The 27,752-nt window shown below is 38.6% G+C and overlaps 2 protein-coding genes across 8 annotated transcripts; one reads left to right on the forward strand and one right to left on the reverse strand.

Annotated features, from left to right (window-relative positions):
- The first annotated feature begins 2,011 nt into the window (after window positions 1-2,011).
- On the forward strand, window positions 2,012-9,008 carry LOC103719883 (putative HVA22-like protein g). Of its 3 annotated transcripts, none has more exons than XM_039117369.1 (7): window positions 2,012-2,245; window positions 2,693-2,793; window positions 2,954-3,052; window positions 3,164-3,220; window positions 3,328-3,391; window positions 3,471-3,689; window positions 8,380-9,008. In XM_039117369.1, exons 2-7 carry the CDS (start codon window positions 2,762-2,764, stop codon window positions 8,776-8,778), a joined length of 870 nt encoding a protein of 289 aa, XP_038973297.1. In that variant the 5' UTR covers window positions 2,012-2,245; window positions 2,693-2,761; the 3' UTR covers window positions 8,779-9,008. The 3 variants fall into 3 exon arrangements, with proteins under 3 accessions (XP_038973297.1, XP_038973296.1, XP_038973294.1); XM_039117368.1 differs by having other exon boundaries at window positions 2,711-2,793; XM_039117366.1 differs by lacking the exon at window positions 2,012-2,245 and adding an exon at window positions 2,483-2,501 and having other exon boundaries at window positions 2,711-2,793.
- A 237-nt stretch (window positions 9,009-9,245) lies between these two features.
- On the reverse strand, window positions 9,246-27,528 carry LOC103719884 (transcription factor E2FB-like). Of its 5 annotated transcripts, none has more exons than XR_003388030.2 (14): window positions 27,118-27,525; window positions 22,916-23,138; window positions 22,684-22,737; window positions 22,488-22,573; window positions 22,271-22,359; window positions 22,141-22,195; window positions 12,400-12,452; window positions 12,265-12,315; window positions 12,123-12,171; window positions 11,963-12,028; window positions 11,815-11,891; window positions 11,479-11,710; window positions 11,217-11,403; window positions 9,246-10,974 (listed from the first exon to the last, which is right to left on the reverse strand). XR_003388030.2 is itself a non-coding variant. In XM_026809551.2 (14 exons), coding segments are annotated over exons 1-14 (1,314 nt in total). In that variant the 5' UTR covers window positions 27,328-27,528; the 3' UTR covers window positions 9,246-10,972. The 5 variants fall into 5 exon arrangements, 2 of the variants coding, with proteins under 2 accessions (XP_026665352.2, XP_026665351.2); XR_003388031.2 differs by having other exon boundaries at window positions 22,925-23,138; window positions 27,118-27,524; XR_003388032.2 differs by having other exon boundaries at window positions 22,946-23,138; window positions 27,118-27,523.
- Window positions 27,529-27,752: the final 224 nt, after the last annotated feature.

Raw genomic sequence — 27,752 nt, forward strand, 5'->3', positions numbered from 1 at the left:
CTTCTGCTGCTCGGCTGGTGTGTGGGCTCTGCTGGTGACGGGGTGTAAATCCCGCATCAGATGGCGTTAGAAGGAGGGCCTCGGCCCTCCGCCTATCCAGCAAGGAGCCGACCCGAGCACAGGACCTCCCCGCTGGGGAGGCTGTGTTACGGGGGGTTCTCCGAATTTAGTCCCACATCGGCCGTGTAGCGGGAAGGTCTGTGCCATATAATGGGGGGCTCAATCACCCTTTCCTAAGGAGGCGCCTTTTGTGGGGCAAAACCGTGAGGCGCCGTGAGGAGGGCTCCGGGTACGCTCGACCCCCGAATCGGACCCAAAGCGGACAATACCTTCTGGGGGACACTCTCTCTTCTGCTGCTCGGCTGGTGTGTGGGCTCTGCTGGTGACGGGATGTAAATCCCGCATCAGATACAATGATTGATGTGATTCAATAAAGATCACAGATGTTTTCTAGCATAAATTTTGTTACCATGTTGAACAAAAAATTGAAGGAGAAGCTGAGGAGGTGCATCATTTTCACAGTGCAATGATTGAAGGGGAAATTTTCAGATCCAAGCATATTATCACAAAATTTTTTACTTTACAATTGACACCTTGCATGGGACAATAAAACCAGTGCTTCATACTCCAACCCCACTGCGACCAATACTGTTCAAGTGTACTGCATCAATCGTCTCTTATCATGTGCTATTGTACCAGAGTTGAACCCAAGAAATTTAGTATTGTACCAAAAGAAAAAGAAACAATCCAAGAAATTACTTGTCAACATGCAGAATTGCAAAAGGTGACGAGCTAAAGCTGGATAAACCTAATGCTAAAGTGGCTAAAAAATAATGGAGGATTCCATCGAGTGGAGTGATTGAAGCAGAGGGAGACCAGCAAAAACAATAAACCGAGTGGCCAGAATATTTAAGGCTTTGGATACCTGCTCATGTGTTGGAAAGAGCCTATGATGTGATTAACCTTTTAATTAGATTAGAAGTTGATTGGAGCTTGCCATCCATTATACTATGGAGCTGGTTAACAAAACTTTGGACGAACTCTCTTTATCACCAACTACCAGAAAACCATCTCCACATCCGCAGCTTAGCGAGCCTGCCCCAGTCATCATCACTAACAGAGTTGATTAATTAAAACATGTAGCTAAGATTAGGATGGAAGAATAAATAATGAGGGGATTTTCTTAGCACCGCATGATGTGTAGATAGTAAAGGTAACGGACAAGATCTAGTTTCCGTACATGTACGTCCAACACAAAAAAGGCTCCACCGCCCATCAACAACAGCATCCCCTGCCGGCTTTATCTGGCCAGGATTTTAACCATGGTAAGCATAGCATACATATATATGGAGGGAGATTTAGGGCATGTTTGATCGGGGAGAATTGGATTCTGAAATGAGAATAGAAATTAGTGGTTTCTATTTTAACTATTTGATTGAATATGAATGCTCCAAATATGATTTTTCTCTGATATTGAAATCTCATTCGACTTCGATTCGACTTGCGGATAGCAATTTTGATTCTGATTTGAGTCGCGAATCAAATGCATCCTTAGATTTGGCTATAATGATATGTTATCAAGAATAAAAGCAACTCTTACTTGCTTCAAAAATCTATCCTTCATGATAATCAGGAATTGATGAGGTACACAGGAATGGTGTGGATGGCGATGGATCCTGCGCTTTGTGGAGGGTTGAGTCAGAAAATAAATAGTGGGAGCTGTTTCTCCCACTTTGATAGGTGATAGCCAACGACATAGAAAACGTCATGCCGATCTTGCGTGGCTACAGCAACGTGATAGAAAACGTCACGGTAAAACGCCGTCAATCTGGTACCCACCAATCAGACGGCTAGTAACCGATCTCCAAAAGACATCTTGCACCTCCAGCCGTCCGTTGTTTATCCACTCACTCGACCGTACGCGCGGACGGTCCTCCACGTAGGACGTTAGGATGAACCGCCGGGGACACGATACGCCCTAATAAGGAACCAGGCACCAGCCAGTCTCGGCTTGGTCATATCGAGACGGCCGGGTGGGGCGAGGCGACGAGCTCTCTCTCTCTCTCTCGCTCGCTCGCTGGCTCGCCGTTCTCTGGCTTTTAAAGGAGAGAAGGCGGACGGTAAAAAAAGCTCTCGCTGGCTCTATTTCGTACCCTTGAAGGCTCGGGCTTCTTTTATCGCTGTCGCTTCATTAGAAGGATTTTGTCTTCCTCTTCCCCTCGAGCGAGCGGGTGATCTCGGAAAGGTATGGATCTTTACCCCCATTCCTTTGGTCTTCTTAGAATTAAATCGGCGTAATCTTGCGTTTCTTCTCGGATTTTCGAACCAAATAAGGGTTCTTTTCTGGTTGTTATGCTGATTTTGGATTTCCTATTTTCTTGATCAGTTTTAAGGGTTTTCTTTCTCTTTGCCGATGGAAATAGGTGGCTTTCGGCTCGGATTATGTAATGTGGAAATATCTGGTGTTGATTTCAGTCGGATCTTTAAACCCAGGTTTTTCTGTACGGTTCTTCTTCGTTTTCTGGGGTTTTGTTGGTCTGATTTCGTTGCACTCTGTTTTCTTGTTTTCCTATAAACTTTTTGTTCGATTTTCTGGTATGTATATACTTCAAATGATCTGAGGAACGCAGAACGTTGATCTGCGTCTGTTGATATAATTATGATGTCGGTTTTCTTTTTCCTTGATTTCTAGTCTTTTGGGTTGCTACAGGGGGCTGGCCGAGAGAGTGGTCCTAACTTTGTACATGTTTGTCGGATCAAAATGATGGCAAATTTTGTTACAAGATCCTTAGCGTAAGTAATCCTGTCTTGAATTAGTTTTAGTTTTCTGGCTGTAACATTAGATCCGGATCCGGACAGTAGATCTTCGTTTTATCTGTTATGTTTCTTGTCTTCAGAAATCCTTTTCAAGAAAGTGAATTTAGATGAGAACTCAGAGCGTTTCTGTCTATAGGTTGGTTCTTGGCTATGCTTATCCGGCATATGAATGCTTCAAAACTGTGGAGTTGAACAAGCCGGAGATTGAGCAGCTGAGATTCTGGTGTCAGTATTGGTACGTTCTTGCTACTTGTCGGGTGAAGGATTTCATTTTTCAATTCTATCTTGCTTCTAGTAGTTACTTGTGACTAAAAAGAGAGTTTTGGATTCTTATTCATTTTTCTAGGATCTTAGTCGCTGCGCTGACCATCTTTGAGAGGGTTGGAGAATCTTTTATTTCATGGTAATGTAGATCAGTGGTTTGGAAAGTTGGGATCTATACAGCATGCTTTCTTTACATTTATTCTCCTTTTCCTGCTACAACTTAGGGTCTTATCTTCTTTCTTGAAGGTTACCAATGTACAATGAGGCAAAGCTGGCATTCTTTGTATATCTTTGGTACCCGAAAACAAAGGTGAGATCTATGTTCTATCAAGTTATAACATATCGTCTCATCATTAATTATAATTTTTTGATGAATGAATTTATGACAGGGAACTGCATATGTCTATGAAACTTTCTTTCGGCCATATGTTGCGAAGCATGAGAATGAAATAGATCGTAACTTGCTTGAGCTGAAAACAAGAGCTGGGGATATTGTTGTCCTTTATTGGCAAAAGGCTGCAAGCTATGGCCAGACAAGGTTTTTTGAAATCTTGCAGTATGTTGCTTCGCAGTCACCCTCGGAATCATCAAGATCACGCCCTGTTCAGGTACTTTTGAACTGAGTGAATAGATCTTATTTCTGTCGCTCTTTGTTTTCTTTTCTTGTTATGATATAATTTGATAGAGTTTTGACTGCCCACTATGCCTGACAGTTTGAAAATATAGCTCTTAGCTCTGCCTCTAGCATTTGCTTGCTTCTTTTCACATAAGAATGCACGTTTATCTGTATTGTGGTCATTCACTATGTTACTTCTATACATTCTAGGTTAAAGTGAAAAAAGATTTGATTGCTCCAGTAATAGAACCTTTTTCTTAATTGCAATATGTCAATGACATGTCTATCTCCAGAAGACAACCATAAGATAATAGTGTCAATCGTCAAAAAATATACACCCTCTGTGCTAAAGTTTTTCGTTTTTTCCTCCTATTTCAAGTAGAGATGGTGAGGTTACTAAAATGAGTCTTTTTTTCCATCTTTGGTAAGTAGAGATTTCAACGATAAATTTATATTATTATCTTCTAGTTATGTAGCATTTGACATGCCATATCAATGCATTCGTTTCTGTATCAATGTAGCATTTGATGTGATCAAGCATATTTGAGTGCTAAGGATTGTCATGATATGCAAAATAACCTAGAAGAAACTTTGTTCCTTTTAAAAATAAGCAAAAAGCAACAAGCATGTTCCATATCTGATGCTAGTGACCAGAAAGTGTAAAGTTAAGGATACATTGCAAGGATTAATAGTGGTTGCTGATAGACTACTTTAATAAGTGAAATAATTGGGCATCGCCCTGAGGATTGACCGGACGTGCCCATCTTTCTTGCGGAATATTGCCACCTTCCCATGCATGTTGTTGGGGCCTAGATGGTCGCACAACAACATTCTCAGGAGAATGCCCTACGCTGTTTCTATGAGCATTGTGTAGCATATTGTCTCCTATGTGGATGAAGACTTCTATGTTGATTTGTGGGGTTGAATGTGATGGAACCGATGATTTACATGCCTGCCATATGCTAATGTATGTGGCCGCTAGCATATGATGAACCCATTCTAGTCACCCAAAAATTAAACAGATAATGTTAAGATAATAAAAATATGAATTAGTTAAGAACCGGAAAAGATAACAATTTCTAGAAAGTAAGGGTACTTGTCTGTTCTTTTTTTAATTACATATCTGACAACTATCAGGTATGGCATCTGTGATTTGAAAATGTCTAAGACACTGTTCATTGTGGCTACGCATAAGCATTTCACAACTGTTAAGTGTTTTTTCTCAAATATAGTTGTAACAAGAAGTAAGGGTACTTGTCTGATCTTTTTTTAATTACATATCTGACAACTATCAGGTATGGCATCTTTGATTTGAAAATGTCTAAGACACTGTTCATTGTGGCTACGCATAAGCATTTCACAACTGTCAAGTGTTTTTTCTCAAATATAGTTGTAACAAGAGACATGAATCTTATTCAATTATAGTAAGAGTGTTCCCTATTTTGTTTCTTTCCCTCCTCCTCTCTCTCTCTCTCTCTCTCTCTCTGTGTGTGTGTGTGGGTATGTATGTGCATGTGTGTCACTCAATTCCTTGCTTTAAGGACAATGATCCAAAAAAATATAAATGTGATTTGAATGCCAAAATGTTAAGCATGCCACCAATATGAAAAAGATTAGTTAGTATAGCAAACTCATTGTGGATCGTACATAGTTTGTTGTGAAAGAGAAAGTGGACTAGTGTGTGACTTGATGAACTTAGAAAGGCAATTTATAAAGGAACTATGTAGCAAGAAGTGGTCTCAGCATGATGGCATGAAAGAACAATCTACCTAATATGCTTGGTACATTACGGAGTATCAGATCATTCAAAATTTAGCAACATCTTGCTTATCACAACTAATGGTGTTAGTCATGTTTGAAGATGCCCTTTGTTTCAGTAAATTAGGAATCAAACCTAGGCATCCTCAACAGAGGTATCGATTATGGTGCTGTACTCAGCTTTAAGCCTTTAACAAACTGAGAAACAATGTCTCAGCTTTAAGCCTTTAACAAACTGAGAAACAGTGGCTTGCTTCCTTCTCTTCTATGAAGCTGTAGCAGAGAAAGGATGAGAGACTTAGTGCCAAGTGGTGGTGGCATGACCAGAGATGGCTAAGGATACTCTTGAGGCTAGATCATATGGTTTCATAATGAACTTGTTGACCACAGGAATGACATGGACAATGTCATGAAGTGGTCAAAGGGTTCCAACAAGATGACATTATCAGATAAAGAAAAGGGTCACCATCATCCATACCTGAACTTCAAATGAAGCTTAGTGGGTGCTGAAGTAATTGCAGTGTTGAGCACTGGAGATGATTGTTAGTAATACACACACATTTATGTGTGCAGGTGTACATATATTCCTTCTTTACATATACATAGGTGTGTGTAAAAAGAAATCAACATTGTCAACAACTACACATCAAGCTTCAGGAAATAACAAAAATCAGGAAGATTCTTTATATCAAACTGCCTTTGAAGATACTTCTTCGCAGTTTAATGTGATAATACAACATGAATTGTGATGATCATATAATCCACATTAAGTAGAAATTTTAACAGAAATTGTGGGATCATTAGAGGGACACATGTCCATTTAAACTCGTTTTACCATTTGCCCTTTTGACTGGTTAACCTAGACAGGAACTATAAATTTAAAATCCAACTCGCAAATTCAGGAGAGGCAGTATTAGTTTGAAATTTAGGAACTGTTTCCCAAGTATTTGGACCTGGGCAATTCGATTTGGTGGGTTTTAAAAAGAAATTTTTTTCCAGTCCAACTCTCTCTCTCTCTCTCTCTCTCTCTCTCTCTCTCTACATTAGGTTGCTTACCCCTACAATATAGGAGATTCAAATGACTATAAACAGCAAATACAGTGCATTTTCTTAGGGTTCCAGTAATGTGAATCCAATAACTTGAGGCTCGCTCCCCCAGCTTCATAAACAGTCTGATATCAATGGTCAACACAAATTCCGTAAGCCCCTTTCTGTAGATGTTTCGACGATGAATTTTGATTGGCCTATTCAAGAACAAACCCACAAAAATGAAATTTTGCCAAGGGTATCATTGTTAAGGATAACTTAGATGAATCCGTTAAAATGTCAGAATTATCTTCAATTGATTCTTTACCTTTTTCCTTTTTCATTTCCTTGTCTTTTACTTATTTATTGGACTTTTTCAGATCAAGCCCCTGTCCCCTCTTCTTCCCCTGATATTTCTTTGTATTCCCCATTCCCTTTGCTTTCTATTATAAATCCTTGTATCTACCATTTCCACCCACTTTCCCTTAGGCCCGTGTTGTACTTTTGATTTCCACTTCTTTCGTCCCTTTCGTTTGTTCTTGCTAGCTCCATTTTGTCTTTTTTTTTTTTTTTGGCTAAACTTTTTTTCCTAGTTTTCATTTTCGATTTTCTACTCTTGTTGTTCTTCTTTCTCTATTGTTTCTTGTTTCTGCTTCATTTTCCTTTTCTGTCTTCCATCTTGTCTTCTCCTTCCTCATCTACGTTTCCCTAAAAAATGCACCCTGGGATACCTAAGCAGTATATGTTGGTGCCTGGAAATTTAGGGACCATTGTGGACTGCCTGGCTGCATTGACTCCTTTGTTGTTCTAAATGAAGTATTCTAAAACCTCTTCTATAATTCTGACATTTGGTGTTTGTGCATATGCAAAATCACCACTAAAATGTCTAACAATGACTCCAAATTTTCTTATGTGGAAAGAAATGCACAAAATGAAAATTAATATTAAACTTTATACATAGTGAAAAATTCTAGAACCTCTACATGATCTTAGGGATTAAAACTTGAAATTCTTGTACCATAAGAGACGATTCACACATAAGCATCCCCAAGAAATATGTACTCATTTGAGGATCTAATCAATGAGTTGATGCTCGCTACTTAAAAGTTGAGTGATAACTAGTGCATCATCTATCATTAACTTTTCTGCTGCATGATCAATAATTATTGTATTTAATTGTTCCTGAATGCTCATCACATAATCATTAGGTGTGAACAAGTGCTGTTTCTTTTGAATAAGTACTTTGTTCTGAATCAAGAAAGATTATACTCTCATGTATTGGTTGTAAGAGGGTCATACTTGCGCGCTTCCTAAGATGAGGGGATGTACTTGTAAAAGGGAGATAGTTGTCGGTTTTGATGTTGATTTTCTTAAACATGACAAAGTTATCTTTCTTGGGGACTTTATACGTGATGCTTTGTTCCATTTTTAAGTTTCAAATGGTATAAGAAGTGCAGTTTTTGAGGTAGAAAAATGTATAAAAGCCATAAAGGATTTAATGCCATTATTGTCTATTATCTATATAAGCTAAACAAATTGCTGGCATATCTTGAAGTTATTGTCACGTGGGTAGGATCTCAAAATATGTAAGTGATATGGTAGATTCTTGACTCTTGATAACCTTTCTTATTGAGTTTCATACTTGTTTCTATATGTTAAAAAAAAAGGTAGCCAGAGCATGAGGCTTCCGCCACTGATGGGGTTTAGAGAGGTATAGATGTATGCAGCCTTACCCCTGTATGTGTAGAGACTATTTTTATATTTCGAACCTGTGACACTTTGGTCACAATAGAGCAACTTTGCTATTGCGCCAAGCTTGCCCTCATTTGTTTTATCATATAGCACCAGCTTTTTTGACCACAGAATTTTATTGATAAGTTGTTATCTTGTCATTAAAGCCACGGCAGCAGCCTCAGCAGATCCGTAGAACGACATCTACGGCAGCTGCTCGCCAACCAGCAGTCTCACAACAGGAACAACAGCAGACTTGTGCACCACCCAGCCCCACCAAGAGCCAAGTGCAGGAACCGATAAAGGCAGGTGTCCCACCACCAGCCCCTCCAGTTGCCCAGCCGCCAACTTCATCAGCAGTTACCAGCTTACCCACTTCTGAAGCCACTGCATCTCCCACTGCTTCAACAGGTGACGGAGAAGCAATGCAGATCGAAACCGCTAATGCTGCATCCAAGGAAGACACAAATCCTCCTGCACAAGAGACTCTCATGGAAGAGTCGATTCGCATAACCCGTGGCAGGTTGAGAAAAAGAGCTGCTACTGCTGGTCCCTCAATTCGTTAGCAGCATCTCATGCCTGCTATCTAAGTATTTCCTTGGGCTTTGCTTGTTTGTTGGTGGAGAGATGAGATTGATTTCATCAACACATGTAAATAACCTAGAACAAGGTGGAGATGCATGGTATATAGGCAAGCATCTACTTGATGATTTTAGAGGGTGAATGATGTCTGGTGGCAGTGTTGATGATATCTATGCACTTAACTCATTGGTTTTGAATGAACTGCATTTGGATATGGCGAGCAGGGACTAGAGAGGGGGATGGAGCTGATATTTAATGTGAGGGTCTACCAAGGGGAAGAGGATTCACGATGTTTATGATGAATGGATACCAAAAGATGAAACAAGATCGCTGCATCCGCATGACTGAGTTTCAATTCGCTAGATGCTGGGGCATAATCACGGTTCCTTGCACTGCGGCTGTTTGAGTCACTTTTTTCTTTTTCTTTTTTTTTTGGGGGGGGGGGGGTTAATTGTGGTTGGTATTGGATACTTAGATGTTTAGTAATGGCAAACAGGGTGGGACCTTTATCGTGTATTGCCTTTTGGACGGCTAGGCTATGCTAGCTTTGACGGTGGTGCAGATATTGCAGTCGGATGCACGGCGATGTACTGGCTGAAGGATGCCATCTCGATGTGTTTTGGAGCAGCTTGCTTCCATTTCTATTTCTCTACCGCGGCTTGGCATCGTTTTTATGGCGTGGACTTTGGTCTTCTTCCATTTTCAACTAATCTCGCTTTGCAGCCACGCATTGAAAATATGAAGATACCTGATTCTGAAGGTTCAATTATTTGTCGGGTGGAAGTGGAACCTACGAAGTAATCTGGGTTAATATGGAAGAAGCCATAAATCACCTCCTACCGATGACCGGTCAGTTCACTGACGAACGTGGAAGCCCGTTATTGGCTATGGTACAGGTGGCGCTCGATTCGACACGGCCGGCCCGTGTTTCGCATCGATCCCCAGCTTCCATAAGTGAACCGAGCGGTGATCGTTAACTAGCGATTGGTAAATACATCGAAACCTTTGTTCCCATGGCAACTGTTTTAGGTCATGCTAATAGCTGACGCTTTATTTTCTGCTTGTTTCCTCTCCTGGTTTTGTTTGATGGTGAAGTATAATAAAATTCAACTCCCGTGTGTAGTTCGCTCTGGCTTAAGAAAATACAGATCATGTTTTTTCCATTTTTCCGGGTAAATTAACACCATAACGTTTAAGGTGGAAGGACACAACGGAGCAGACCTAGCCTAGCTGGGCCTGTGAAGTGGTCCAATGTTGTCTCAAAGGAGTATCCTATTTTATCTCAAAGTGGGAGATAGAGAGCCATAGGCGAAAGATTGGTGTTGGACCTTTCCATCATTGTGCATGATGTATTGAGATTTTACCCTAGTAGGAATGTGAATGAAAAAACACTTTAAAAAGACCACAGTGACCCACTGCAGAAGAGGAAAAACAATGTAACCTACCGGTAGGTATTCAGGATGAGTTTGATGCCCCCTCTAGTTTAGCGTTGATCCGGAGATGTCCTATGTTGTACTGACGGCCCATGATTGCATATAACTCGTGGCCGTGGTACACAGGGCAGCTGCACAATGCTGCGAGCCCATGCAACCATTGGGGTCCATGCAATCATACATGGACGGCCGGCGTTGGCCTGGAATGTTCCAGTTCAATCTGGAGAATCCTGACACTAAGCCAAAAGAACATCAGGATGGCACGAGCAGGGTGCGGGTGAGAAAAAGGTTAAAATATGCATAATCTTGCTGGCAGCTCATCACCCGCATCCGATTATCTAGAGTTCAGAAAGGCGATCCATTTCCGTTATTTAAACTCTCAACTACTCTTAATGGCAAATTCCAGTGCTAAAACTAAATTGAGAACCTACCGTCACAATGATGTAACTGCTAAAATATTTATATGCCTTTTATTTGATCATTGTAGAATTAATAGGAAGGACCATCATAAGCATTTACAATTTCACAAACCTGAGGGGGTGAGTTAAAAAGACAAAAACCCCTTCGGCTCTTTTCCATTAGATTGTGCAGCCTGTTATGATCTAGACATCCCAGGGGCATCCCCCGGCGGGCGTGCACAGGAAAGCAGTCGAGCCTCCAGTCACTGATCTTGGAGCTGCAGGGCTGTAACATAGCTTCATCTACCATGAAATGCTGATCTAGAAGATTTCCTTCTCCAACGTTATTCTGCATATGGCAATAGTTAAGGAAAATTAATCAGTTTGTGTTACTTCATTCCACACAAGGATCTAGTTGAAGCGGCACTAGGGATCAATTTCCCTTGACAAAGATGAAAAACATGCGGTTAGTTTCTTCTCTTTTTTTTTCTTTTTTTTTTTTGATACAAAAAAAGCATGTATTTAGTTGCTTCAGCTATCAAGTGGAAAAATTAAGCTTTCCGACCTCACAACTAGGACAAATTGCCTTACCCCGCATGGTGGATGTCAGACTATGTGCTTGTGCGCATATAGAAGTGATCTATTATTGAAAGCCCGTGCATTTATAGGAAGAACATGAGAAGGGGTAATTGGGCTTCAATTCCAGGATACATTCACTTCTCCATGTATCTGTGATACTGGCTCCAAGATCTGTTAGAAACCAGTAATCAGCGTCCATCTGCAAGGACAAGCATATCATAATCAGCAACCTGTTGGCATCTCTGGCCCTAGTTTGTAGCCTATGAATACTTACATCATTATCTGATGGGACAATCTTCAAAATGCCAGCCATGCATTCTTGTGACGTGATTGAAGCAGAAGAGTTATTTTGAGTGACTTGGTCTTGTCCTCTCTCAGACGTTCCACCTGTATTTTGGTCTACCGGGGGAAAAGACATCTCATTCTTGCAGCTGCTCTCAGCACACAAATCCATTGCAGCTGACTGCTGGTTCTCATTTGAAGCCTCATAAATCTCTCCATGATTGCTGTTAACAAGATGACAGCCTATTTCAAATTCATTTTTCAAAAATAAAAAAAAGAAAGAAAGTCCAAGAGACCCAGCAATTTTAGTACTTCCTTCAGAAATTACCTGATCAAGTACGTATCAATGGGACCCATTGAGCTTCTGAAAAGTATTTGGTATCGTCTTTGTGGAAAATCAAGACCCTATTCAGAAAAATAATGTCATGCAAACCTACCAAACTATAAAATGTCACCTTCCAATATGTCTTGCTCACCTCATCAGGATTTGGGACTTCGATACTAGTTCCATGAGGTGCTCTTATTGCAATGAGAGTAGAATCCTGTCGTGATGGACAACAGTTCAAAACATTGGGATACAGGTTAAGATCATGGCAAGAAATATAACTAAAGCTACAGGGGTCCAAAAAGCCAAACCTCAAAGCAAGGAAGGTTATTGATATCATCATTGGTGAGATAGAGCCATCTAAACAGATTAATGACCATTAGACTTCAGTTAACAAATAAAAAAACACCATGTAAATTGCAAAGCCAAGAATCATAAACAATTTGAGTTTACTTTTGATTGTTCTCATCTTCTGTCAGAATTCTGAGATTTTCTTCCATCTCCCTGCAAAGCAACAGATTTTGGTTAATACATGGAAAAAGAACAGATTTTGGATCTTGCATCTCTGCTGTTTCACTGGGAACCCACCTAATCATTCCATTCAGCTTGCAATCTTCTGTATACAGAGTTTCAACTTCAGCCTGTGAAAATGTTAGGATGAAAATCAATGATTGCAAATTATTAGTTATTATCAGCAAAATTCGAAAAGAGGAATAGTAAAAATTGTCACAACATTTCATCTGCCTTCTGCTGACAGCCCACTTAACAACCAAACTTGAAAACTGCATTAAGATTATTTCAAGATGGCATTATGAGTCCACAACTAACCATATGTTTTATTTATTTATCAATGGAGGTTTGTATCAGTTGTAGAAATGCATGGCAAAAACAAGATTTCCAGCAAGTCATATAGCTGCTGACAAGCCCATGTGGAGCTGAGGACTAATGGTCAAGTTGGTACAGGTCTGAAACTTTGACCTCCAAAAATGCTGACGTGGTATATAAATAGTAAAGAGCTCATGTATGAGCCAACAGATAATGAGTTGATGACTATGGTAAATTGAGAAGGACATTTACATAATTTTCTAGAAGTTTGTTAGCCTTCAATAAATCATCCATAACTTCCTCATCCATTCTCCATTTTAGGAGATTCCAAATGCTTTGTAAAGCTAACTTGATATAGTAAATCATGTAAGTAGTCCCATCTAAAAATATTAAATATGATGATGTGGTGAAGATTCTTAACGAACTGATGCATGTTGGTCTGTTTTTCTTAATGCCGCTGGAATATGAACTTCAAAATTTGAGCTCATTAAACACCAAAGGTAAGTGTCATCGTGTATTTTTATTTGAGGGAATGCTTATCAATCAGGTGGTCTTCTAGGGTGTTTCCCATTCCATCAGTGGATTGTAACATGAATTTCAAGAAATTGGCATTTCATCTTGTTTAAATGCATCTTTCAGTATAACCATGCTATCCTTTTAAGCTTTGGCAATCATCCATCACATGGGTTACTCTGATGAAACCTCTTTACAAGAATTTGAATCCTTATTTTGGATAACAAGCAGATATAGATACCCTCAATTGCATCAATTCCCCCCAGCCTGAAAGATTCGTCTCCAGATGAATTGACGTAGGATAAGATGTAATAGCATTTGAATTTATTAGCATAGCTCGAGAATTGATGTGTATCCGAATCATAGAAGCTGGTAATCACCGATATGCTCATATTGGCGACGTTATTGTTGCTGTAATCAAAGAAGCAATGCCAAATATGCCTCTAGAATAACTTTCCATATATAGAAATAAATAGACTATAAATGACATTTCTTATGTCAAGGACACCAAGGGGATATTAAATGAATGGAATTGGGATATAGATGGAATATAATGAAAAAAAGCCACTTTGAGAATCCCGATCACGTTCTTCCTTTTGGGAAGGGAGGATTCGGGACAACCATCCAAAATCCAGCACCGACCAGGTGATATGAACATAAAGAGGTCACACACTTCAGTCTCCTGCATATTAGGGTCTTCTTCTTTGAAGTAGAGGTCTTCTTTAGTCAATGTATTTGTCTTCAGGTTACTCATCTTCTTTTTTCACTAATACATAGACAGCTCCAGAGTTCTTGCCTTCGTTCTCAAATCATCTTACTGTAATGATGGAAGGCTTCCTAAAGGTAGGAACTGAAGGTTACTTCTTAACCGGAAGCTTCTTTTCAATAGGTTCAGCTTGCTTCTTGGTAGGAACAAGAAGATCCTTACGAAGATACAAGGTAAGATCTTTCCCATTGATCTTGAAAGTGTATGTAGCAGCCTTTCCTCAATGGGTGATCGCTGTCATGGGTCCAAGCATGGTCAAGTGGAATCTAGCTGGCATTCATAAAAAGAATATCGACCCAAGCCTCATCTATGTAGTTTTTGCCCCATTTAAAAGTAATGAGACACTTTTGGTTCACAAGGATTACAGGATCATTTACCCAGGAGAAATTGCAGGGCCTTGGATGTGACACTATTTGTTTCCCTACAAGCTCCTTGGGGCTACATTCATGTTACTTCTACCATCAATGACAATGAAAACTTTCCTATCATAGCATTCCATATTGTGATGGAAGATATTGTCTTAATGCCGTTCTACATCAACTTCTTTTGGGGCAGCGAGTAGGAGAAGAACCGGCACCTCTATTTCCTTATCAAAGGCTAGTTGATCAGTTGAGAGTATAGGTTCAGCAGATTCTTCAATGGGTTCCTCTTCAAAAAAGTCATTGGGTACCATATAGATAGGCTGCTCCATACTGCAGCAGTTCAGATCACAAGTAGGGCATCTGTTTACAAAGTGGCATTGCTTGTGACATCTAAAACATTGAACTTGACCCATATCCTTCTTGAAAAGTACAATAGAGGTAGGATGACTAGGTGGTTGAGTAATAATGCTAGATCGGCTAGTCAACCCCCCTCCCCCCCGCCAGCTCACCTTTTTCGTCGGTCCATAGGCCATGCTGGTATCTTGCTATATGATGTTCATCATGGTCACCAATTCCACACCTTGCAGTCAATTCATTAAACTGCTCAATGGATTCAGTGACAGCCATAATACCCTTCTTAAGTTGTAGAAGCCTTTCATAAATTTGATTTTGATAGTTACAGGACAGATCCTTCTCTTTCAGCTTCATGCGCATCATCTCCCCAAGTGTTAATTGATTCATCATAGGCATGAGCATGATCTTCGACTGTCTTCCACCAAATTTTGGCTTGAACTTTGAACTTGTTTTTGGCAAACTCAACATTTCTTGTCCATTCAGCCTGTACCAATCGAGATAGACTTCAATGGATGTAAATGAAAGCATCCAGGTCAAGTTTGCCTTGAAAGTCAGCTACGTCGAGTTGAAACTCCTATAGACGCCTTCGTCGGGGTAACAAACTCTTTGTTGGGCAGCTAGTGGCTGGGGACATTGATTTCATTATATTGTTGAACTGGACCTAGAAATGCATGCCTAGTGGCATCTACTTGTGCCATTATGTTGCGCAAGGTGACCTTACATCATCATATCAACATGGGCATCAAGAGCTGGTGGGTTATTATTGTAGATGCTAGGGTTCTAAGTTGTCATGGTTGGCAAAACATAGCCATTGTGCAACTATACATAAGGTTCTAGATGAAGGGATATCGGGTGGGCATGGGTGAATGCTATTTTTGGACTCTGTGGCCCCAAACCTCAAGCATGTTGAAATCAAGATTGGAAGGTAATGGGTATGCCATCCAAATCCTAATCCTAATTGACTCAGATTAAGCCTCGTATGTGACGATATCAGCATGCCGTCCAAAGGGATATCAGAGGATTAGGATTGGGATTGGGATTGGGATTGAAAACCTTAAGGGCAATAGTTGTTCTCTCTCTTTTCTTCTCGGACGAAGCAAAAAAGGATCGCCAATCATATAGCAAGGGAAGGTAAAGGAAAGTTGTGGAGGGATATATCGAAGTAATGGAGGAATCAGGGTATTAGATTTGGCTCTGATACCAAAACTAATGAAAGCAAACCTGCATGAGAATATGGAATCAATAGAAGCAAACTTGAAGATGGGATAAATGATAGCCTCCCACTAACTTCTAAAGAGTCTTCATTGTTGCACCCCTAACCTCTTTCGGGAATAGTTGAAGCTTCCAGCCTCACACCAGTCACCTCTCATGGGATTGCAGTCTCATACTATGGAAAGCAAGGAATTGAAGAGGAACTTAAAAAAAAAAATAGGTTTTTATATACATACCCTCCTAAATATTAGAATTTGCGTGAATACCTTTTCAAAATTGATATTTGCGTGTATACCCTCGTCAAACACTTGTTTTGTATGTATACCCTTTTTTTCTTTTTTTTGTTTGCGTATGTACTCATGCCATCTAACGTCGTTAAGTAGCGGTTTAAAGTTGAAATGATAAAAATACCATTAATGGATAAACATGCAAAAGAAACGTTTATAAGAGTATACATGCAAATAGCAATTTTGGAGAGTATTCAAACAATTTTATATAATTAGGAGGGTATACACACAAAAAAAATCCTTAAAATTTTGCATAAATATCCTTCTAAATATTGAAATTTGTATGAATGCTCTCCAAATTGATATTTACGTGCATGCCCTCACAAAACACTATTTTTATATGAATACCATTGACATAGCAATTCAGTTAATGTGATTAGCCAAATTTATATTTATTTAAATTAAAAATTAATTAAAATTTTGAAAGTATCTTTTTATTTCTGAAGCAGGTAACAGGTTAACGGATCTCACTGAAACTAATATCTTTACCTCCTTTGAGAAATTTTTCAATCTCTCTCGACCCTCTCTTTCACTTCTTTGTTCGGAATCAAAACGATTCTCTCAAGTCCCTTCTCCATCATAGACACCCTTCATTGTATCCTTTTTTACATAAAGATAGGTCCTGCTTTTAGCTTTATGAATTATTTAAAGAAAAGTGTTGTGAGAGATTTGTAGCATTTATTTTTAGTGCATGAGATTTGCGATGTTTATCTTTTAGAGTTGAAAAATTTTTCATGTGTAGACTGGTGGCTGATTTAAAATTACTATGACAAGATGGGCCCCGTACACAACATCTTTTCTTCTTCTAGAAAATTGAAGCTCCAAAAAAGTGGCTTAAGATACACAACGTAAGGGGTATCCTTCTACCATATGGCCGCAAAGGTTGTTAATAAGTCTTAAGGGTTCGAAGTCCTTCAATGACTTTGCTTAGGGATGATTGATGATGTTCTTCCAACTATGAGCATAGTAGTAGAAAGGAAGCTTGATCATTGCAATCTATCGTGTGCTTTTACGAGATTCTAATCATTTTCTATATTCTAATACATGCCCTCATATATGCATCTACAATAATAGATATTATAAGCTATGTTTCGATGAAAAAAGATACAGTGGCTCTAATAAATAAAGAAGAATAAAGTAGACTAATCCCAGTGAAAAACTTTCATAACTCTTTTTGTTACCTAATTATTGAATCAATTTTTTTCTTTAGTAATATTTTACGAAAAATATTGAGGAACAGGCACTAGACAAATCCGAATGTTAAAATAGGTTAAAAAAAAATAGATTTTTTTTGCATGTAAACCCTCCTAAATATGTGAAATTGCATGAATACTCTCACAAAGTGTTATTTGTATATATACCCTTATAAATTTTTCTTTTTGCATATCTATGCATTAAGAAAATTTCAGTCATTTTTAATTTTAAACTGCTAATTTCTTAACGGCGTTAGATGGTGTGAGAATATATGCAAAAAAAAATATAGGCTATATATACAAAACAAGTATTCTATAAGGGTATACATGTAAATATCAATTTTGGAAGGGTATTCGTGCAAATTTTAATATTTAGGAGGATATGTATGCAAAAAACCTAAAAAAAATACAGATGCTTCAATGATTTTTAAGAGTACATGGGAGGTATTTACAGGACAGATTCTCTAGAGCCAATAGGCTTTCCTAGTTCCCGCAGGATACAAATTTCCTAAAGAAAATAAAAATAAATACTAAATAAATGGTAAAAATAGATTCCGAACTCCTACCACACTTCTAGGTCATCTAATATGAGTTTTTAGAAGAAAGAAACATAGAAATTCAGACAGAGATGAAAGAAAAATCATCCTTGAAATTATGGACCATGGAATGAACTTACAAATTTTTTTGGAAGTTTATCAGCAGCAATAAATCATTCATAACTTCCTTATCCGACCTCCATTTTAGGTCATTCCACTTTGGAAAGCTTACTTGATATGGAACATCATAGAAGTAGTCTCACTAAAAATATTAAATATGATGCTGGTGAAGATTCTTATCGGACTGATTTATGCTGGACTGTTTTTCTAAATGCAGCTGGAATATGAACTTCAAAATATAAGCTCACTAAACATCCAAGTTAAATGACATCTTGTCTTCTTATTTGAAGAAACGCTTACCAATCTAGTGGTCTTCCAAAGTATTTCCTATTCCACCAGTAGATTATAACATGAATTTCGAGGAATTGGCATTCCATCTTGTTTAAACGCATCTTTTGATATAACCATGTAATCTTTTAAGCTTTGAAAGTCTTCCATTACATGGGTTCCTCATTACAGGAATTTGAATCCCTATTTTGGACAACTGGCAGATATGGAGACCGTTAGCTGCATCACTAGTGGCTAGCATCCAAAATTGCTCACTGTAGATTTCAAAAAAAACTGAAGCATCTAGATACCTTTAGTCATATCTGATTTGTTTATGGTTTACGCAAAGAAAATTTAGGTATTCTAGGACCACATTTCTATGATTAATCTAATCTTGGGCCAGATATGTGAAACCAAGAACTAGGGATGTAAACCGATGACTTCAGCTGGATCAAGATAGCTTTGTAGCCAGGTTGCATTGGGTTGACACTGAACTATTCCTGATGTAGCCTATTTGAATCCCCTGCTTGAACCAAGCCCAGTATGAAGCTCAATTTACATGGAAAGGATTGATCTATCAAATTCGACAGTGTTAGCAATGTTACTTTGTTGCAATGAAGCCTTTTTCGGTCATCAACGGAATAATTCAAGGCAAGAGAGAACTCTTGACATTCTATGTAAGAAACGCATGCAAAGGTTTCAAAAGACTAGCTTATTTTCTTCCTCTTCTGAAGTGGTTTTCATCCTCCCTTCTCTTTGACTAAGTACTTCGAAGATTAATACTGTATCTCACTAAAGCCTAGGTTGGCTCTCCTATCCACTACCTTAGCTGAGCCAGCTCCCTGCTTATCGCTTGCAATAACCTCCTATAACTGAACCTATTTCTAACTTATTGCTTGTTGTAGAGCCCTCAATACCTAGCTACTCATTGTATTCCATGCAGCCCATGCATATCCCTACCATATTGCTCATCATGGCCCCTTCTGGTCCATGCCACTCAAGTTCTTAACACCCAACCCCATGCCTTTCTTCTTTAAGAGGAACATGTGGACTTAAGCGAAAGTTGGACTCAAGCGTAGCTTGAAAATTCAAATTTGGGCACCCAAGTCAGTTTATTTCGACTATGCACAAGACAAGGTCGGTTGGCCCAATTTAAGCCTAGGTATCTAAATCAACCCGTCCTATGAATCAAACCCAGGCCCTCAAGGAAAAGACAAAGCATAGGCTTTCACATAGGGGAAGTTGTGATCCAAGCCAAATTAAGAAGCACGTCACCCTTTTCTGTTTGATGCAAAATACATCACTGTTCTATAACTTCTAATTTCTAAACTCAAAGAAGAAAAATGTCCAAGAAGCCATATGGAGAAGGAACAAAGTTCGTATTTGTAAAAACAAGCAACCTTATTAAGCCAAGCAGATTCCAGCCATAAATTGCATTATAAAAATCTACTGTTAAGGACATCACAAAAGTTATATCGAATCAGATATAGCCCTTTAGCCCAAAAGATATGCATAATTATTCCTATGATATATCATTAACGTTCATAGGTTGTGCATGCACATGCTGGAACATGCTGTCATGGGTTGGACAGCTTGACATCAAGTAAAAGTTCACAAGCAATACAACATGAAACAATATCATCCTCTATCTCAGAAGAGAAGATAGTTTCAGTAGTCATAGATTCAGACGAATACTTTGTTCCTTATGTTGTTTTACTTCAATGAAAGAATTCTGCATCAAGGAAATATGTAAACTTAGTTAAATAATTGATTCTGCTTTATTAAAACTTATGTCCCTTTTATCCTCCTCTTTCATATTCATATATCATCATGAATCATTTAAAATTGGGCATAAATTTTTTAAAAGATACAAGAATCTGCATTTCATCAAATTATGTCCCTTAAAGTACTTCCTAGATTCTTAGAAGTCATAAGATAAGATATATATTATGAACTGCTTAGACTAGAAGCCAAATTACAATAGCAGTAGATTTTCAACTGAAGATTCGCTCACACATACACACAGTTAATGCTTTATGATTTTGGCTGACAACTTAGTGTTGTCCTACATCAAAATGATTGATATACCATAACCATCAAGCCTTGTCCCAACTATTTAGGATCAATGCATTGTGACTCCTCATTTACCAAACACTCCTATTTAAGGTGACGCCTAACATTATTTGAAGTTTTTCCATATCCTATATCACAACTTCGAGCCTCGTTACCTAAGGCCTTGCCCTCTTTATATTTCTTTCAACAAAGATTGAGGCAACCTTCTTGCTGAAGCCCCCTAAGATCGAACTTTAGCCCAAACACGAAGTATAGCTGGACCTAACCTGACTAAGCCTAATTTGGCTAAAAGCTTGGGCCCTAGCCCACAGACCTAGGGGAGAAGGGGGACGAGAGCTATGGGGGTTCAGATCGACAAGATGGGTTGAAGAGCAGCGGACCTTCTTCACTGTCTGCATCTTTGGAAGGGGGAGAGGAGGAGAAGTGGCTTCAGCTTCGGCTGAGAGGAGGCAGCGGCGACAAGGAGGGATTCAAGTAGGTTTTTTTGGAGGGAGGGAGCCTAAGAGAGGCAGAATGAGAGAAAGAGGAGCAAAGAAGCAGAAGAGGGAGAGAAGGGTAAGGGAAGAGGAATGGGCAGGGAGGGGGGGGCGAGAGAGAGACAGAGAGAGAGAGAGAGAGACTGAGAAAATAGGATGGGGGCGAGTGCATGAAGTGGTGGCATGGGAGGTGGGTTGATAAAATATTACAAGGGCTTAGGGTTTTGGGGGCAAGTTTGGGCCTAGGCGTGGTTTGAGTTGGGCTTCAGCCAGGCTCAAGCCGAGCCTACTTTTCATTAGGCTCTATAACCCAAGCCTAAACCCAACTTGGACCCTCTTAGGCCCAAGCCAGAGCTCAACCTGAAGACGGCCCGATCCAACAGGCTAGCCTAGGCCCGATTCTAAACCTAACTACCTTTGTACATAAAACATTTAAACTTAATAATGTCCCCAGATAAATTAAGTACTCTCATCAAGCATAAAGCTCTTTATTCATGTCAGCATTGGGATTTAACGCTTTCCCTTTTTCTATGAGAGCCCAAAGTACATATTGAACATTTTTTTCCCAAAAAAGGTGTCCCATTTCTAAATTGGTCAAATTTTAAAAGTCAAGGTAACCCATAATATGTAAGGTTCCCATGGTATTGCTATTGCATGACCTCCCATATCATTACACTTTCAAAAATAGTTATCTTGAATCCTGAGTAGGTTTTCTCATGAGAACAAACTTCAGAAACTCATGGGTTTATTGGAGAAAATCTAGAGAATAAGCTAGTTTAGCAAGGTATTTTTTCTAAACAGAAGAAGGTGAGATACTTAGCAAAGCTCAATTTGAGCACAAAGAATTAACTCAATCATCCTTATTAGCATCCAAAAATAAAAAGTAAAGCAAACACACATGCCAAAGAAAGCACCATTTCAAAGATATATTATAATGGCACGCACAGATTAACTAAAAGTGCAACTCACTGTATGCCCATTGGAGAAACCACTAAAAGAATTATATTTTTAACATCTGATAGAACAAAATGAATTAGAAATACAGCTAGGAGCTGTCTTTCCAATATTAAGATACACCAAGATAATAGTGTATTATCTCATATTCTTATCTATCACCATACTAGTATGTAAACTGCTGATTAAATATGCTAGAAGTGTGCGCTAAATGCAAATTATTTCAAACTGAAAGCAAGCTAAACGAAACTATCGCCGTGTATTATCTTATCTCTCTCACATATTAGGATGTAAACTGCTGATTAAATATGCTAGAAGTGTGTGTGCTAAATGCAAATCATTTCAAACTGAGAGCAAGCTAAACGAAACTATCGTACTGAAAAATTAGTACCTTGAAAGCAGTAATTTGATCATCCACCTCCTTGGGCCTTGACATATCAATTCCCCTTTTGCAAATGGCTTTTGTTAGTAAATCACTTTAACTAATGAAGGAGGAAAAAGAGAAGGATTAGAGTGAATACTTCCAACGTATCCTATTCTTCAATGTTTTTTCAATCAACCCTACTCCTTCAAGAACATTTGTTATATCATAGATCCTCCTCTTTTGGACCTGGCAAAGCAATTGAAAACAAAATCTAGATAACTTAAGAATAGCTCATTGTCGGCACGAGAAAGTTAAAAATTGAGAAATTTGGACAAGTGCAAGATAGTATATGTGAAGCATCACAAGAGTCATACATCCAAAATTTCTGCTGCTCTGTTCAAATCAAGAGTCCCATCATCGGCTTGCTGAAGCAGATTGATGAATTTCTTTGTCAGCAAACCTGTCAAATCATATTAACCCTTATTAAACATCCAAGAGTGTTTCACAAGAAAGCAATAACAGAAGCATCTCCTACAATCATCTGCATAATTATCTCAATGTAAACTTTACCTAAAGAACTGTCATAGCGGCAGCTGCTAGTGTTTGAGATATTTGAAGGGTTCCCTGCAAAAATGTAGCATCACCAATCATTATCATCTTTTATTTTGTAAGCGCTCAAAAATGCCCTTTTTATTTCATCAAGATAGGTAAGCATAGCTGAAGCTAAATGCCATTTCAACCAAATAAGCTCTAAACACAGCACATCATATCTGGAATTAATATGGGATATGGAAGCATGTACTGCAACGACCATAGGTTCCACAGGGATCACCCTCAGCTGCTTGAAGCATCTGCTGCTGCATTGTTTTTTTCTGTTTTGAAGGCTTTGGTCTTCTTGGACGCTTAGCACCTGTTGCTGACTCAGTTGGAAGTATATGAGAGCCAGTTTCCTCCTGCCCTAGTCCAATAGCCCCTTCACCACTTTCAACTTTGTCTATTTCTGTTCCATTTGTTTGTTTTTTCACCTGCAAAGAAAAAAATGGAATACATTCATAACAAATAATTGGTTCTGCATCCCAAAAAAAAGGACACAGAAGTTAGCATTACTTTCAGAAGATCACTGACAAAGGGGAAAAAATACTCTTGCACACTTGTGCATCTCTCTGTGGTTGATACTGTGAGATGACCACTAGTAAATTTTTATTCATTATAGAGGTAAGCAGGAATGCTCACTCAAAGAGCAATATGTCTCAAAAAAACAAGCAGCAATGGATTAAAAACAAAGTTAAGCTAAATAGCCAGAGCCCCTGCATGGCCAAAACCATTGAGAGGTAAGCATCCAAACATCTCTATATTAAAAGGTGTGCAAACTTAGAAGCCTCCCATCCAAATTATGACCAATGACAAAATGAATCTGAAAACAAAACATTGTGATATCTCATCTACAACAAAGATAAATTGGTTTTACTAAAAAATGCTCTTAAATCATTGTCTATCTCCAATAGCAAAACACTAATGTTGCTAGATACTTCAGTTTTCAGGATTTCTGGAGTCCCAACAATTCTGAACACTAAAGAAGTGACACGAATGGACAGCACTCCTAGAAATCGTAGAAACAAAAGTCTCCTACTTATGTCGGCACTAATGTTGGCACTTGATATGATTTCTGCAGAATTCTATTGAAAGAGATCATATTTGAACTTATTACATTTGACTGCTCGACTGTCTCAAATGTTGGACAATCAAATGCTGGAAGTGTCAGACCCTTCTAGCAAAAAGTGTTGTATTTTTCTCATACTCATCATTGTGTTACCTACACACTTGGCACAGATGCCAATTGTCGAGGTCTCCAAAGTTTCCAATACTTCAACCTTAAAAAAATAACATTTTTACAAAAAATTTATATTCATATTAAACGGTATGTACAACACAGACTAAATTTTTCTTTGACTAGTCAATGGTAATCAATCATTGAGGTTAAATAAGTGTTCAAAGTCAAACAACTTTTAAAATTTAAGAAAACAAAATTTTAGTTGAAGCTTTGACAAATCAAGGTCTATTATTTTTATCTTGTTGCTAAGGACTAATTTGAGACTATTAGGTTTCAAAGAATGCTGTTAAAGGTCTTCAAGTAAGTAACATACATCCCGTCTACCTTTGCTCATGGATTTATTCCTTTAAAACATTAAGTATTCCACTTATCAAATTTGGACTGAATGGTCTCACCTAGATCAATTTCTGTACTATCTTTACGTAAAACATAAAATTTCGAAACACATCTCTAATTCAAAACAAGACTATCGTCTTATAACAATATAATCCAAAACAAACTACCCAACAGGAAAGGACTTCTGAAACATCATTTTTTGGTAGAAAATAGTCAACTCAAAAGCCTTATGATAGACACCATGAGTAACATCGGTGCTCTGAACTTGCTGGCAATAAATCATTCAGCCATTTCACATTTGTTCCTCTTTACCAAAAGACCAAATTACGCATTATATGCACAAAGACATTTTAACCCGTCTCCAGCTTCCCAATTGTCATAATTTATTGAAATATTCCTGTATATCCTGAACAAGAAAATACTAACAGACCCTTATCTCCCATCATGTAATTAGGCACATATCTAAAAAGGTTCTACAATAATTAGTTTCTTAACTCTATTAAGTAATTTCAAAAGGCAGATTTTATATAACTGCCATTGCAACAGCTCATGAATTAGTCAACATAACAGATTAACATGTCCATGTCCAGTCAATTTTTCTTGTCTTACAAAATATCATGGATAAATATAATATTAATTCATAGAATTTATCAACTTTTTACAATCCCCAAGTAAGCAAAAGGAAGTGTCATCAAGGATGTCAAATCACTTGAAATATCTAAATCCTGATCTAGGCACCCATAAGTAACTAATTGAGTCCCACAAAGACAAAAGATAGTCATACTATAACATATATAGGCATCCAAAGTTCATTTATAAACAGAGCATCATTTAGATTGCCATTGGTATGAAGAATAACTAATTGAGTCCCCCAAAGACAAAAGATAGTCATACCATAACATATATAGGCATCCAAAGTTAATTTACAAACAGAGCATTATTTAGATTGCCATTAGTATAAAGAATGAATATATTTTATGGTGTTCTCATTTATGATACTAAAATGAAGGGCCAAGTAACATGAAGGGCTATTGACAGCCATAATTTTGAGCTCGGATTTTTAAGTTTTCTAAATATATCACTTGTGTCGCATTTTCAAGCGCCACAAATCCCTTTTGCATAAACTGATGCAAGCAAGTAATATTCATGCCAATCTTTCAGCATTCAAAAACAGATGATAAATGCTTTAATAAAGGCAGTGTTAAAAGAGTTACTTGGTGGCACCAAGTTAAGCATCACCTAAAGAAAAGGAAAAAAAAACATTTCTGGAACATTATTGCTGACTCTCCACATGAATTATATGCAAGAGCATTTATTAAACATATTTTTATAGTTATTCCAGAATTTCCATGTCAGTGGAAATTGGTGAGCATCTTGGTTTTCGGTTTGGCATACAATATAATGTGAAACTCTAGTTAAGCATATTGCACTGACCTGTCTCCATTTGGCCATTTAGTAAATACACTACAATCTCAACCAAATGCGTAATATCTCTTGAACTAAATATCTTCCATTGCACATACTCGAGTGAAATCAAGATGTGAAGATCGAACTGATGCAATGGATGGTCTTTGATTACAGCAACAGGCATCAAGCAAATAGAAGGCATGCAGCCATGGCAAAATCAGGTTGCTAGCAACCAATTTGGAAAGTCAGCACATACGCTGTTTCAAGTCCACAAATCACATGGAAAAGAATTATAACTAAGAACCCAATGTCATTACTTTAGACATGTGAAATCAGAAAACCCTATCATATTATGTCACTCGATCTTGTGATTCCCATATAGTGCTTAAAGTTAGTCTTTGTTACACAATAAGTGTATTCACCTTTGCAGATTGTCTCTCCATCTGATATTCTAGCACACCTTCCACACACGAGCATCAAAATTTCAATGAAAGTATATGCTTGGAAAATTCCCAATAGATTGTGAAGGTAAATTTGTATTCCTTTTATCAATAATGCATCAAAGTTTGAGGAAGAGAATTGCTGAAAAAGAGGTCAAGTAATTTCAGTCTACAGTCAATAGTGGATTAAAGTTTCAAAACAACCTCATGGGGGCAACATACACAATCACCAAAGATCACCACCTATCACCTCTGTCTACAATCCACATAACCCTAGCAGCTACACTCTTATAACCTACGACTTTTGCTTGCACAGTATGACATTTGTCTAAGGGTCCAGCACCATAACCTCGTCAATATATTAGTCAAAACTCCTAACCCAAAGCAGCCCAGGATACTCTAATTCATACACATATAAAAAGCATGAAATTTAACATTCTGATGCATTTTGCCACTAGAACTTGAGATGATGTCAACTACAAAACCATAGCATATGTCAAAAATGCGCTCTCCATCGCCCAGAACAAGACTCATATCCCTGACAAGATTTTAGATGAATACCCACAGACAATTTCTATTTTGTTCAAAAGGCCTTCTCTTTTTTTCTTAGACCTCTTATGCTGTACCGCCAGACTCATTAAAGACTTAAAAACTTTCCCACTCTCCACAGGATGATATATAATCTCGGGTCACATAACCAATTCCATAAACTATAAAACTTCATGGCATTTAAGAAAGTAATATATCATCATCGGGCAAACAATTCTAAGAACATCATGCAAGACTGAAAAAAGCAAAGAAAATCAAAATCCATATCAGCGTGAATCGAGATAAAACCGAATAAGATCAAAGGATGAGTAAAAGGGAGAAACATCCAGATGATCATGAAAGACACGAAAAAAAAAATACAAGAAAGACATAAAAAAAAAAAAATCAAGAACACGACAGCGCCTAAGCAAACAAGTGTAGAGCGAGCACAGCGGCACCCACGTCGGCGATCGGGTCCTTGTCGGCGAGTCCAAGCGATCGGCCAGGAAGAAGGTGGGGATCGAGGCCGGGGGAGGGGGAGGAGGGCCTGGGTGCGGGGGAGAAGGGGAAGTGGCGGTGGGCCGCGGGGCGGAGGATCTGGGGCGCTCGGTGGTGGGGCGACGGCAGCCGGAGCTCGGCCGGCGGGAGGCTGGAGCCCTCGACCCCGGACATGGCAAAGGAGAAGATAGAAGGGAAGAGGGGGCCGGGAGGTAGGGTTTTGAAGGGGGAGAGAGGGAAAAAAAAGAGGGACGGGAAGAGAGAGGGAAAGTTAGACGCGGCGAGATTTTGGTTTTCTTTTTATTTCTTGATGATCGGGGAGCGATGCGCGCTGGATTTTTTGTAGGCAACTCAACCGAGCCGGGGCGGAAAGCGGCGAAGCCAACGCACACGGGTATTGGGTTTTTCTTTCCGGTAATGCTATGGATCCCAAGATATAATAACCCCAAAGCAATCTAGGCCATGTGGCAGGAAGATATTGGTGATCTGTTGTATAAGCACTAATCGTGTCGACACATGCGAGCGATGGAAATATTGGTGCGGGAATTGGGCGAAGAGTATTTTAATCTATTGAGTTGGTATTGTGCACATCACGAAAC

This window comes from Phoenix dactylifera, chromosome 2, assembly GCF_009389715.1.
Source record: "Phoenix dactylifera cultivar Barhee BC4 chromosome 2, palm_55x_up_171113_PBpolish2nd_filt_p, whole genome shotgun sequence".
NCBI lineage: Eukaryota > Viridiplantae > Streptophyta > Magnoliopsida > Arecales > Arecaceae > Phoenix > Phoenix dactylifera.